Source organism: Ascaphus truei, chromosome 6 (assembly GCF_040206685.1).
Source record: "Ascaphus truei isolate aAscTru1 chromosome 6, aAscTru1.hap1, whole genome shotgun sequence".
NCBI lineage: Eukaryota > Metazoa > Chordata > Amphibia > Anura > Ascaphidae > Ascaphus > Ascaphus truei.
In genome coordinates, this window is record NC_134488.1 from 13646640 (window position 1) to 13661371 (window position 14732).

Consider the following 14732-nt stretch of genomic DNA (forward strand, 5'->3'; position numbering starts at 1 on the left):
TTATGAAAGTGTTTTGGACCATCATTCTTTCCCTGTCTCGAGCACTTTACAACGTGCTTATCTTCTTCGCTAAACATAATTTTGTAACAATGCACTTTATGAGGTCATCACGCCTTCACCAATGCGAAATAATATTTCTTAGATTATTAAATAATTCTTAAATGTAAAAATCTACTGTGACTGACCTATAATTGCTCAAATTTTCACGAGAATAGTGATTTGTCTGAAAGATATGACGAGAAATAAAAGGGATCCCGGTTTTTCTGAACAAAGTGTATGTTTTCTCTGCGTTGCGTTTAGTGCTACAGTAATTGTTATGTAAATAAGAATCTTTGCTATACAAATTTGCTTTTTTTAAGTCTTGCCTCCAGTTGTCCCCAATAATTCAATTATCTGGTCTCAGTATTTCTGTGAAGGAACATGAGCAAAATCTTTACAAATCAAGGCAGTAAAGCCAATAAATAAAGTGCTTGTCATTCTGATGATATGCATACAATGCTGAGAACCAACTTAGATGAATATGCAGGTGTTGGGGCAGGATCAGTGATACCCATACAGCGAACTATTATCTATTTAGAGAACTACGGTCTAAAACATTATATTAATGTTTACAGTGAGTGTGTCTTTAATAAAGAGCTAGAATGGATGCAATATGTGTAATCCGATTTAAGGAGAGCTATTGCTGTTTATTCCTATAGACATGACACTGATTAAATCAGCCATCCCGCCTACCAGCAAGTATTTTTACCTCTGGAGACCCCTCCCAGACATATTTACTGTTTGATTTGCCGGAGTTTGCCTCCCCTTTAGAGAAATAAAAATGGCTACCAAACGTTGCAGGTCTTGTGGGCAAATGGGAAGCCACAGCGTTATTGGGGGGGATGATATTGTGGTTTCCCAGTGGGCAAATGTTTAAATGTCCAGGAAGTAACACCGGCAACTAACCGTATGGCTCGTGGAAATCAGGGGGTCCCCACAGCTAAAAATGAGTGTGGCTTAGCTCTGGAAGTCCCCCCAGTTCAAATAATGTAAGAAGAATCAATATTGAAATTCAGTGGGTTTACTGCTTTAAAGCAGAAATTCCCCAAATAAACATAATAAATGTAGCCCTTTTTCCCCCGTGCCAGGGTGACCACGTGTGCTGCTATTACCTAATTGGCAAACAAGAGGCCTGATCCTCCACCACTGGGAGCCTGGGGTGTATGTAACGGGTTGCTAACAGCGCCTCCACCTGGGAAGGGTCCTCACACAGTGGGATTTCCCCTCCCAAGACAACATAGCCAGTAATTACACACAAGGGTATATGTAACAGTACTGGACAGTAACTTATACCAGGAACAATGCAACACAATACAATGCAGTATATATGTACACCGGCCCGCGGAATATCCCCACAGTACTTGGGTGCAGGGGCACCAGTGTTCCAGTGTCCAGGCTACCATAGCCAATCCCACCCCAAGTGTGTGACAGCACTGCCCACATTGAATTGTTGGTGCACGTGTAGATATACCTGCCCGGGTGCACCAGCCCCCGGGTGTCGCTGAGTAACAACCAACAAGCGGTCAGTCTGTCCACCGAAGTATCCGCCTCTGCGGGGGGTGGCCTCCAGCGGGAGCGTCCCACCTTAAGATAGTATTTGTCTTGATGGCCTGGTCTGGTCCCAGACTGCAGGCCACAGTCCACTGCTGCACTCTCTGTGCACTGGATCCACGCTTGGCACTATCAAGGCTAAATGGGAGCGTCCCTGTCTGGGCCTTCCCTATAGCACCACAAGCTGGTAATGATTGGGGCCTAGCTGGAATCTGAAGGGGGATAATCTGGCCTAGTCCAGTGGAGCACTCCACCCGGGACCATACCTATCTCCTTGCTGTCCTGCTCCCAACTAACGTGCTCCTTCTGAGCGCGCCAAAGTCTCTCTTTGCGCCAGAATCCTCAGGCCCTATTGGCCGTTCGCACCATGTGACTATCTCCTAGAGCATTCTGGGGAGTTTAGTTCCCCTTGCGGAGCCTACTTCTAATGGCCGCCGCAACTATAGCATTGCGCATGCGCAAGACTCAATCGCACATGCACGAACCTCCACAAGATGGCGGCACCCTCCAATAGGTACCACCGTGGAGCTCCGGCGAACCAGTCGCCTCTCCTAACTGCCCGCAGACTCCTGCACCTCTCCTAACTGCCCGCAGACTCCTGCACCTCTCCTAACTGCCCGCAGACTCCTGCACCTCTCCTAACTGCCCGCAGACTCCTGCACCTCTCCTAACTGCCCGCAGACTCCTGCACCTCTCCTAACTGCCCGCAGACTCCTGCACCTCTCCTAACTGCCCGCAGACTCCTGCACCTCTCCCTGCACTCTCCCAAGCCTCCGCTGGCAGGCGCAGCCGCAGCGGGAGGTAAGGGGCTAAGGGGGGACCAGGCCACATAAACATAACATAAAAATGGATGTCAGGTGACCTTTCTGTTTTTTTATACATTTTATTTTTTAGTTCCCCCACCCCGCCTCTTTTTACTTTGTTATTAATCCACTTACTTTAGCTGTTTCCACGGTGACGTGTGTTGTCTTGGCTGGGAAGGGTAGGAGTCATTTTAAGTTCCTAAGGGAGGCACATTTTCAGTGACTGATGCATCCAGATTGCAAATACACAACATAAAAAGGGTAACATTGCTACAGACCGCAGCAAAATGATTTCACAGTGGTAAACATAAAGTAAACTGTATTTTATTGGGAGCAGAGAGGATTGCTTACTTAAGCATTTCACAGAAAACGGGGGAGTAAGGGTGTGATCAAACTAAACCATACTAAATGTGTAGAAACTTAATAATAATAATTCGATTGATAATGAAAGATAGGTGCAACTGTGAACTGAAGTGAATCAGAAAAAGTGAGGGGTACAATGGTTTGTACACCAAAAGAAATTCACTTAAATGCACACTACCCAATATTTAATATTTAAAATTTAACCTTTAATAGTCAATCCTTACAAGGATTGACTATTAAAGGTTAAATTTTAAATATTGGGTAGTGTGCATTTAAGTGAATTTCTTTTGGTGTACAAACCATTGTACCCCTCACTTTTTCTTAAGCATTTCACTCTCAGAGAAGCCAGCAATGCATTTTAATAGCAGGGGTTTGAGAGCATGGCCAACCACTTATAAATAAAAAAAGTGGGCATTGCTTGAGCATTCCTATACTTGTAATTTAATGTACATATAACTTGCTTGGAAAACCCTTGGCTCATAATCCCTGACTCCTACTATTACTGATTGTGCCACAAAGATCTACAGGTTGGATTCATAGATTGTGTTATTAATGATCTGAAGTTAGTCCCATTGTGCATCAGGCACTCTTATCTCCTAGGAAACAGACCCAAAGGATTTGAGGTACTGCTCATTACTGGCAACGCTATCTTCCTTATCAACGGCTCCTGTATGAATTGTGCCATGTATATAGCACAAAGAGTTGGAAATGGCATAAAGACAAATAGGATGTGGTTTGGCACTGTCCATCATACTGTACATCCACACAGCACATTCCTCATAGAACTGCTGTACAGGCATACCCCGCATTAACGTGCGCAATGGGACCGGAGCATGTATGTAAAGCGAAAATGTACTTAAAGTGAAGCACTACCTTTTCCCACTTATTGATGCATGTACTGTACTGCAAGCCTCTTATACGTGCATAACTGATGTAAATAACGCATTTGTAACAGGCTCTATAGTCTCCTCGCTTGCGCACAACTTCGGTACAGTTAGGGATCCAGTATTGCTGTTCAGGACGTGCTGACAGGCGCATGCGCGAGCTGCTGTTTGCCTATTGGGCGATATGTCCTTACTCGCGAGTGTACTTAAAGTGAGTGTCATTAAAGCGGGGTATGCCTGTATTTGCCAGGGCCATAGAGGGGGGGAGCAGTGCTGACGCTGAGGCTCGCCTGCTGAAGCTGTGCGATTTCATGCACATGCAGGCGAGCCAGCGGGCTCGATCGGGAGGAGGAGGGAGGCGGGGCTGGGCCAATCGCCCGCGACGCACTGACGTCACGGCGCCAACGTCACGGCGCCGTGACGTTGACGCTGCTTTGCGCTGATTGGATGTTTTCAGCCGACAGCGCGCTGAAAAACAGCTTGGCTGTCGGCTGAAAAATACAACTCGTCAGCACGCCTGCGGACGCTCGCGTGAGCCCCCTCTAAAGACATCCTCATTGAGGATGCAGGGGCTCAGCGCGGAGCGTCCGCACGGCTCAGCACGTCCTGTCATTCTATGGACGTAGCCTTAGAGAGGCCACCCACCTCAGACCTGCAACCGGGACCCTATGGTTACATGACACACTGTTACAGACACACTCCCTGCCCAGATGAGCTAACAATCTATGAGATTTTGATTTTGGTATCCGGGCACAAGGAGATAAAGTGACTTGCCCAAGGTCACAAGTAGTTGACAACAGGAATTGAATCAGATTTCCATGCTTCAAACTCGGTATCACTACTCACTAAGCCACTCCTTCTCCTTATCTTTCTTATTACAAAGACAGGTGTAGATAAACATTTAGACTTTTCTGACTTCCTTTTCTCAACTATAGTCACTTTTTTTTACTCACCGTAGCTTTGTGGTGCGTATGTTTTTATGTTGCTTTTCCTTCAGCATTTTCTATGTTGAAATAAAAGGTTAGGTTTGAATTGGATCTATTTGCCTAATTGAAAAATGGGGAAACCAAAATGCCCTGTGCATGCAGTAGTGGTGTACACACCCTGTGCATCTCCTCTCTACCTTGATATGGAAAAGCAAACAGCATGGCGGAACTGAAGTTTTCTACTGCTTGTGCAATCACTAATATCCATCATCAGCCGTACTCTTTCTGAACATGCCTGCGTGCACTCTCAGCTGCTGTACAACCACATGCTGGGGGTCAATGCCTGATAACATGCACTAAGCGCTACTGTACTTAGTGACTAAGGGGTTCTGTTTGATATTGCAATTCTGGAAAATAAGGGGAAATCGGACGTGTCACTCTAGCCATTGATTGCACCTGTGATCTCTAATTATCTATCGTTTTGGAGTTTGACGCAAATTACAAGTGCGGATACATAGGGACTTTTATACTTGTCCTTTGAGGGAGCCTGCTTTGTGTATGCGTACAGTATGTAGTACTGTAGTCATAAAATAAGGGCATGTACTAATAGATTCAATAATATTTGGTACACGTGTGTGCCATATTACTATAAAAACCTATTGTTCAGATTGGGTTGATTTTTGTAGTATAAATCAGCTGTAGGCTATGAAATTGAAATCAAATATGTTATTATCAACCTTTTCATTCAACTTACAATTGCTGGACACTTTTAAAAAAATGCACTAAGTTTATTCAAAGCATTTCTGTGTCGTTGCTATGCAAAGTAGTTCTGCGCGACATTAATAACATTTGATAGCATAATGCCTAGAGCTGGTTGATGCTATGGCTGGACAGCGATCATTCACCAGGCACAGGGTGCAGCAGTGCAAAGCCTTGCTGGACGTTATGATCGCAACATGAGTTGAATAAGCACCCTTATTATGTGCACAGCCTTGGACCTTGTCATGGTGTTTTACACTGTCAGCTGGAAAGGTAAGTGAGGTTAATGTTCACGTTTCATAGTTCTCCTTATTCCACACCTTGTGCACTGGAACATACCAGTCAGTATTTGGTGTTGAAGGCGCTACTACTGTATACCTTGTTGGAGAGAAGCTTAGGAAAAGGTGAGCGAATCCTACAAACTTTTCTTGAGACTTGCAGCTGCTGCTGGAATTGTGCGTGTGCAAGGAGCCATTTGCACTTATACTGGAAGTAAGTTCTGTGTTCCCAAATCACAACTGTGACAGACTTGAAAATACAAATTGCAGAGTTTGGGGCATCTTTCTATACCGAAAATGCAATTGCTTGGTTTTTTTATGTTCTAATTAAAATGAAGACGTTTAAGATCCCATTCCTATCCTTTATAATGTGATCCATGTGCGTTTGTGCTTTCCAAACGTTGATGAAGCTGTACCCAAGCAATACTTCAGTTTGCAAGAAAAATCTCATCTATTCCCACATTAAGGTACAATTTTGTATATGTGTTTAACTCACAAATTACATGTCCACTTGTGGTAAAAATGTTTGCCCCGATTTTGCATGCTGTGAAGATGCCTTCCCTTTGCTGGTATGGGACTAAAATCAACTCCAGCACTGGAAACACGTAATCACTGTCTCTTGACTAAGGGATATCGTGAAAACCTGACCTGTTGGGGGGTCTTGAGGACTGGAGCTGAGAACCCCTGAAGCAATAATATATTATCATCAGCATACATGTTCAGTGGTATTTTCTGTGGCTCCCTTTACTGGCCCAGGTGCTGGTTCACTCAAGCAACTGCACAGCAGGATCAGGTGCCGCAATAGGGATCTTTATTTCCATATTTGATGCAGAACGTGCATCTCTTTCCCTATTTGCTGTAACCCACTTGCCTTCCAGGTCACAAACCTTTGCCTTTGGCAATATCAATGACTCTGTCAATCTCAAGGATAGCGATTAATTGGGCTTTTTACTGTATGTAATTGTGCTTTTTACTGTATGTAGGGTTGGTTACACTAGTGCTTAATAACAATACGTTATTATTAATTGTTGAAGCACAGCCGTGCTTGACTTTTAATAACGGGTTGTATTAATGTGGAGGCTTTTTATCATACAGTTTGCCACTTTCCTGCTTCGGTAAAACAGGACATTTTGATAAATTAGAAAAAAACATAGTAGAGTATGTTTGAAAATTCTTGCATTTAAAGCTGCAGTTCAGTCTATATCCTGCATGTGTGTTTTTTTTAATAAATCAGTTCTGTAGTAAGAAAAAATACTTTTAGCATTTTCGGTTTTTAAAAAAACAACTTTGAAAGACCAATTTTCTTGTATTCTATTTTAACAAGCATTTGCTTAGGCACTGCCCCTTCATGTCCTGTCACAAACCCAGGCACACCCCTTTGTCAGCACTGCCCTCCCTCTCTCTAAACGTGCACTAGCATCTGGTCACATGATCTTCCTCATACAGTAGTACATTCAAGGAAGCTGGAGAAAAGGGATCAGCCATGCATAGCAGCTCGGATAGGCGATTTCAAACTTATTACAGTGTTTATTCCATTCATTGCACGTGTATATAATGTAAAAATTGTAATAATTCCATTTATAGCAAACGTGTATATGTGAATATTATTTAGATGTATATGTATGTTACTGAAATGTGGAGTGAGTGTGTAGGTAAATACACACAATACACTTCCACTGCATATATATATATATATATATATATATATATATATATATATATATATTATATATATTATATATTATATATGTATGTATATGTGAAGTTATGTGAGTAAAAAAGTGACAAAAACCCTCCATAGCAAGGCAAATAGCAAATGGAAATATTACTGTATGCTCATTTGTATGTATATATATATTTATATACCCACACACTTCAAATACGGATAGTGATTCACGTAAATGATATATATATTCACTTTCTGGGAGTATAAGAGTGACTGTCCTGTTGTTCCTTTTTTTGTATCCATCATTGAATGGTATGCACCCTCTCTTTACGTTTATTTTATACTAGCTGAGAGACCCGGCGTTGCCCGGGATGTAATGTTCCCGCTCCTCTCTCTCTCCTCACCCCTCCCCCTCTCTCTGTTTGTCCCCCATTCACATCAATCCAGTTCCCCCCCTCCCTCCTTTACAGCTTCATGCAGTGTGTGTGCGTCAGTCATTGTGTGTGCGTCAGTCAGTCAGTGTGTGTGCGCGCGCGTCAGTGAGTCTGACGCAGAAACACAAACACACACACAGACTGACTGACGCACACACACACACAGTCAGTGTGTGCGTGTGTGTGTGCCTCAGTCAGTCAGTGTGTGCGTGCGGCAGTCAGTCAGTCATTCAGTAAGTGTGTGGGTGTGGGGGTGTGCGCGCGCGCGCGTCAGTAAGTGTGTGTGTGTCAGTCAGTGTGTGTGTGTGTTTGTTTGTGTCAGTGTGTGTGTGTGTGTGTCAGTGTGTGTGTGTGTGTGTGTGTGTGTGTGCAGCAGTCAGTGTGTGTGTGTGCAGCAGTCAGTGGGTGTGTGTGCAGCAGTCAGTGTGTGTGTGTGTGTGCGCGCGTCAGTCTGTGTATGTGTGCGTGTGGCTGTGAGGGGTTGTGTGCATGCGGCTGTGAGGGGTTGTGTGCGTGCGTCAGTATGTATGTGTGTGTGTCAGTCAGTGCGTCAATCAGTCAGTGTGTGTGTGTGTGTGCGTGCGTCAGTCAGTCAGTGTGTGTGTGCGTCAGTGTGTGTGCGTGCGTCAGTCAGGGTGTGTGCGTGCGTCAGTCAGGGTGTGTGCGTGCGTCAGTCAGGGTGTGTGCGTGCGGCTGTCAGGGTTTGTGTGCGTGCGCCAGTCAGGGTTTGTGTGCGTGCGCCAGTCAGGGTTTGTGTGCGTACGCCAGTCAGGGTGTGTGTGCGTGCGTCAGTCAGGGTGTGTGCGTGCGTCAGTCAGGGTCTGTGCGTGCGTCACTCAGGGTGTGTGCGTGCGTCAGTCAGGGTGTGTGCGTGCGTCAGTCAGGGTGTGTGCGTGCGTCAGTCAGGGTGTGTGCGTGCGTCAGTCAGGGTGTGTGAGTGCGTCAGTCAGGGTGTGTGAGTGCGTCAGTCAGGGTGTGTGCGTGCGTCAGTCAAAGGGCAGGCGTGGGGGGGGTGAAGGGCAGGGGTAGGGGGGGTGAAGGGCAGGGGTAGGGGTGGGTGAAGGGTAGGGGTGGGTGAAGGTCAGGGTTAGGGGGGGTGAAGAGCAGGGGTAGTAGGGGGGGTGAAGGGCAGGGGTAGAGGGGGGTGAAGGGCAGGGGTGGTGAAGGGCAGGGGTAGGGGGGGTGAAGGGCAGGGGTAGGGTGGGGTGAAAGTGAGGCACAAATTGTTGGCAGGAGTAAAATGTCCCTACACACACACACACACACACAACGGGAGTGAGAGGTGGTGGAGAGTGGGACTGGCGCAGATCCGAGGCTGCTTGGCCCCCCAGCGGCTGGGGAGTTGGCGGCCGGGGGGGTAAGGGAGCGGGCGGGGGGGGGGGGGGAAAGGGAGCAGGCGGGGGGGTAAGGGAGCGGGCGGGGGGGGGAGGGAGCGGCGAGGGGGTAAGGGAGCTTTGGCGGCTGGGGTAGGAGGGCCGCGCTTACCCCCTTTGTGAGTGTTTGTATGATATAGATATATATGCACACGCACGCATATACATGCGCACACGCACACATACACACGCTCACGCACACGCACACAAACATGCGCACACGCACACATAAACATGCACACACGTACACATAAACATGCACACACGTATACATGCGCACATAAACATGCGCAAACGCACATATATACACACACAAACATGCACACACGTATACATGCGTACATGCGCACACGCACACATATGCACACGCACACAAACATGCGCACACGCACACATAAACATGCGCACACGCAAACATATACACTGTGTGCGCATGTTTATGTGCGTATATATTTATGGTATTGCTTGACCTGAGGAAGAGGAAAACTCTTGAAAGCTTGTCCCATGACACAAATTGTTGGTCCAAATAAAAAAAAGGTATCAATAAATACTGAAGAACATATATATATATTTTTTTATATATACTGTATGTATATATGTATATGTATTGTGACAGAAACCAGGGGATGGTAATAAATTCCGTATATAGGGCTCCCAGGATACTAGACAGTTTCTATCCTGTTTGGCCTGGGAGTGCAGCCTTATAATACATACACTCCATCCCACAGTTTGGCAAGCGCTGGAACTGAGGGATGAGAGATCCAGACCAGAGTTTGTCTGCTGCCTGATTTCTGTCACCTGTCATGCTAATTAGGAATCAGGTATGAAAGACTGATTTCCTGTTTGCTCTGGTCTCCCCACAAGAGCCAGGAGGCTGAAAGGCTGCTGAACTACAGAGGGGAGAAGCCTCTTCCCCAAACAGGTTCAATCTTTCTGTTCATTTGTGTAAGACTGCAAAAGTACCGTGTTTTGATGTTGGAAGTGGAAAAGCCACTTCCAACCCTGAGTCAGGGATATCTAAGTTAAGTTATCGCTCAGGTGAGCAGCTTTTGTTTTGATCTGTTTTCTGTTGTTTGCACTGTGGCAGTCTCAGTGCCTGGGACTGAATAAACCAGGCATAGCCTGTTTAAAGGAACAGTACGTGACGCCTCATCATTTAACCTACCCTAAAAGACCGTGTTCTAAACAGTCCCGGACAAACGACGGAGCCCCGGAGTAAGCCGTTTGTCACATATGGTGGAGAATGCGGGCAGAGCACTAGGGGGTCTGCGGGTTGAAGAACTTTGAAAAAAAAAAAAAAAAAAGTTTTTTTTCATCCTCTGCAAACAAGATGGAAGACGTGGTGGGTGCGCTGGTACGCAATGTCGCTGCCCAGAAAGACGCGAATGAAACCCAGCAACAGCTGTTAATAGCCCAGCAAGAAACTAATGCAAACCAGCAGCAGACGAATGCAGCCCATCAACAGCTGCTAATAGCCCAGCAAGAGATTAATGCCAACCAGCAACAGGCGAATGCCAACCAGCAACAGGCGAATGCAAACCAGCAACAGACGAATGAAGCCCTGCAAAACGCGAATGCAAACCAGCAAGAGACAAACCGCTTGCTGAGAGAGGAGCAACAGCGGTTCGCTCAGGGCTTACAGCAGGAACTCGAGATCCTGAGGGGGACTATCAGTAACCTTCCACTGGCAGCGGCAGCCCCAGTTCCGAAAATGACCAGGGCAAGCCACTACCTTCAGAAGATGGGACCCTCGGATGATGTGGAAGCCTATCTTCTCACGTTTGAACGCACGGCACAGAGAGAGGGATGGCCAGAAGCTGAGTGGGCTGGTCTAATCGCACCTTTCCTAAGCGGCGAACCCCAGAAGGCTTACTTTGATCTAGAGCCAGCCGAAGCTAACGTCTATGCAAAATTGAAGTTCGAGATCCTCGCCCGCCTCGGCGTAACCACGGCTGTTCGCGCCCAAAGGTTTCACGCATGGTCCTTCACGATGGATAAAGCCACCCGAAGCCAGATGTATGACCTCATCCACCTCGCCCGGAAGTGGCTACAACCCGAGATCAACTCAGCCAGCCACATCGTGGAACGGTTGGTCATGGACCAGTTCTTGAGGAAACTTCCCTCTGCCTTACGCCGTTGGGTCAGTCGGAGTGACCCCCACAATGCGGATGAGCTTGTGGCCCTCGTAGAAAGGTACAATGCAGCAGAAGAGCACCCGCAACCCACAGTCGTGGAGCAACCCCACTACCCGAGGTTCCAGGACTCTTCCAGAGACGGTAAAAGGGTACCGGGGTTAAGGGGCGCTGAAGAGCGGCGACCACCTTCACGCAGCACCAGCAACAGTGGTTCGCACACTAAGGGCAATAGCCAACATGGGGAGCCGGGAAAAGGCTCTAAGTGGGACACAGACTATGTACCTAAATGTGTAAATTGTCATGAGAGGGGCCACACAGCAAAAATCTGCCCACTAAATTATGAGCCCATGCAATGCAACAGCGTGGAACCTTATTCGCTGTTGTCCCAATGTATGGGCCCTAGCCCAGAGGACCCCTTGAATAACCATCTGTGGGCATTTGTAAAGGTTAATGGTAAGAGGGTTCGGGCACTTCTTGACTCTGGGAGCATGGTCACACTAGTGTCCGAATACCTCTTGCCCATTAAGAAGAAACAGGGAAACAGTTCACAAAGAGTGGCAATTTGTTGTATACATGGGGATAATCATGAATATTCCACTGTTGATGTTTTTTTTGAAACAGAGTTTGGTTCTTTAGATTTCAAGGTGGGTATTGTACCCAAACTGGCACATGATGTGTTAATAGGGACCGACTTTCCCCATTTTCTAAAAATGTGGTCCCCCGCTCAGAATAGCGCCCAGAGTTCAATAGCGGACCATAACGAAGTATTAGAAGAAACAAATCCTTTCCCTTTTTCAGAAATGGAGGTTGACGAGGGCCCAAATAAGAAGGGGGAAAAGGAGGAGTGCTGTAAAATTCCCTTCCCCATCACTACTTTGGTAGGGAATACCCCAAATCAAGATGTTGAGCAGACACTTACCACCCCAGAACCGGATAAGACCCTCGCTGACCTAGAGGTCAGTCCTGGGAGTTTTAAGAAGGCCCAGTGGGAGGACCCCACATTAGCGGTAGCAAGGGGAAATATACGGGACAAGAATAGTACTCCTGGCCAACCAGATAGGTCACTTGCTTACCCCTACTTCGAGGTAGAGAACGACCTAGTATATCGGGTTGATAAAAGGAAATCAGTTACAACTAAACAATTGTTGGTACCACGGACATTCCGTAACGTAGTATTACACCTCGCACATAGTCATCCATTGGGGGGACACCTAGGGGTGGAAAAGACAAAAGAAAAGGTTCTCCGAAGCTTCTATTGGCCTGGGGTTCTGGCAGAAATTACGAATTATTGTTCCTCATGCCCAGAATGTCAGATCACCGCCCCGTTCAAGGCGTACCGCAGCCCATTGGTACCCCTTCCCATAATAGAGGTACCATTTGACCGGATTGCTATGGATCTAGTAGGACCCCTAATAAAGTCTGCTAGGGGACATCAGCATATATTGGTAATATTAGATTATGCCACCCGATATCCGGAGGCAGTTCCCCTACGTAGCACCTCAGCTAAAAACATAGCAAAAGAGTTAGTAGTTCTGTTTTCCCGGGTCGGGATTCCTAAAGAGATTCTATCTGACCAGGGAACACCATTTATGTCCCAAGTAACGAAAGAGCTATGTAAACTCCTAAAAATCAAGCATCTGAGAACCTCAGTCTATCATCCACAAACAGATGGTTTAGTGGAAAGGTTCAATAAAACCTTAAAGAGCATGTTACGGCGGGCGGTTGATAAAGATGGGAAAAACTGGGATTGTTTGTTACCGTACCTGTTATTTGCCATTAGGGAAGTTCCCCAATCATCCACAGGCTTCTCCCCGTTTGAACTATTGTATGGCCGACACCCAAGGGGCTTACTGGATATAGCCAAAGAGACTTGGGAACACGAGGTTACCCCTTACAGAAGTGTAATAGAGCATGTTGCCCAGATGCAGGACCGCATTGCTGCAGTCCTACCCATAGTGAGGGAACACATGGAGAAAGCTCAAGAAGCACAGAGGAATACATATAATAAGGGTGCTAGGGTCAGAATTTTTTCTCCAGGTGATAGGGTACTAGTTCTGGTTCCCACCGTGGAGAGTAAATTCCTTGCTAAATGGCATGGGCCATATGAGGTCTTGGAAAGAGTGGGAGAAGTAAATTATAAGGTAAGACAGCCAGGTAGGAGGAAACCTGAGCAAATTTACCATATAAACCTACTCAAGCCCTGGAAAGATAGAGAAGTCTTGTTAACCCTAGTACCCCCAGGTCCGTCAGAGAATCAAGAAACTGACCCAGAGGTTAGCATAGCTGAAACACTGTCTGTTCATCAGAAACGAGAGGTTCAGAATTTAGTGAAAAGAAACAAAGAAATCTTCTCTATACGGCCAGGTAGAACTAGCGTAATTGAACATGACTTAGTCTCTGAACCGGGGGTCCGAGTTAACCTTAAACCGTACCGAATCCCAGAGGCCAAAAGAAAGGCTATAAGTTTAGAGGTTAAAAAAATGCTAAAACTAGGTGTAATTGAGGAATCCCAAAGTGGGTGGAACAGCCCTATAGTCTTAGTCCCAAAGCCAGATGGTACAACAAGGTTTTGTAATGACTACCGGAAACTAAACGCGGTGTCAAAATTTGATACTTATCCTATGCCCAGGGTAGATGAACTTGTAGAGAGACTGGGCAAAGCCCGATATCTCACAACCCTAGACCTAACAAAAGGGTACTGGCAGGTTCCCCTCACAGAAAGGGCAAAAGAAAAGACAGCCTTCTCAACCCCAGACGGCCTCTTTCAGTATAAGGTGTTGCCTTTTGGCTTACATGGAGCTCCCGCCACATTCCAAAGAATGATGGATAAAATTTTAAAACCACATGCTCGGTATGCTGCCGCCTACCTGGATGATGTGGTAATCCATAGTGAAGATTGGCAATCCCACCTTCCAAAGGTCCAAGCTGTGCTTGACGCAGTCCGGTCTGCTGGACTAACTGCTAACCCCGCTAAATGCACTATTGGTCTGGAGGAGGCCAAGTATCTGGGATATTCTATTGGCAGAGGTTTACTCAAACCCCAAACACTCAAAGTGGAGGCGATACAAAATTGGCCAAGGCCAGTTACAAAAAAACAAGTAAGGACCTTTTTGGGCTTAATTGGGTACTATAGAAGGTTTATTCCCAATTTTGCAACTAAGGCAACCCCACTAACTGACCTCACAAAAGCAAGAGGACCGCTAATGGTAAAGTGGTCCCCCGAAACCGAACAGGCCTTTAGAAGCCTGAAAGAAGCTCTCTGTGCCCAACCAGTGTTGGTCACACCTGACTTCTCCAAAGAGTTCGTAGTCCAAACCGACGCATCTGAGGTAGGGCTGGGGGCGGTACTCTCCCAGGAGTCTCAAGGTGAGGAGCACCCCATCCTTTATTTAAGTAGGAAACTAAATCCCCAGGAGAAAAATTACTCCATAGTAGAGAAAGAGTGTCTCGCAATAAAGTGGGCTGTAGAGACGCTCAAATACTACCTGTTGGGGAGAAAATTCCGGTTGGTCACAGATCAT

At 46.4% G+C, this 14732-nt stretch overlaps 1 protein-coding gene across 2 annotated transcripts in view; it reads left to right on the forward strand.

Annotated features, from left to right (window-relative positions):
- LOC142496666 (beta-galactosidase-1-like protein 2) overlaps window positions 1–14732 on the forward strand; it is a 64142-nt gene that overhangs the window by 4484 nt on the left and 44926 nt on the right. The window contains exon 1 of one of the 2 annotated variants that reach the window (XM_075603377.1): window positions 5597–5817. The exons of the other annotated variant lie outside the window; for it this stretch is intronic. Within the exon in view, the coding sequence (XP_075459492.1) occupies window positions 5612–5817 (206 nt within the window). The 5' untranslated portion in view covers window positions 5597–5611. Of the gene's footprint in view, window positions 1–5596; window positions 5818–14732 lie in introns of those variants that run through there. 2 annotated transcript variants of the gene reach the window in all.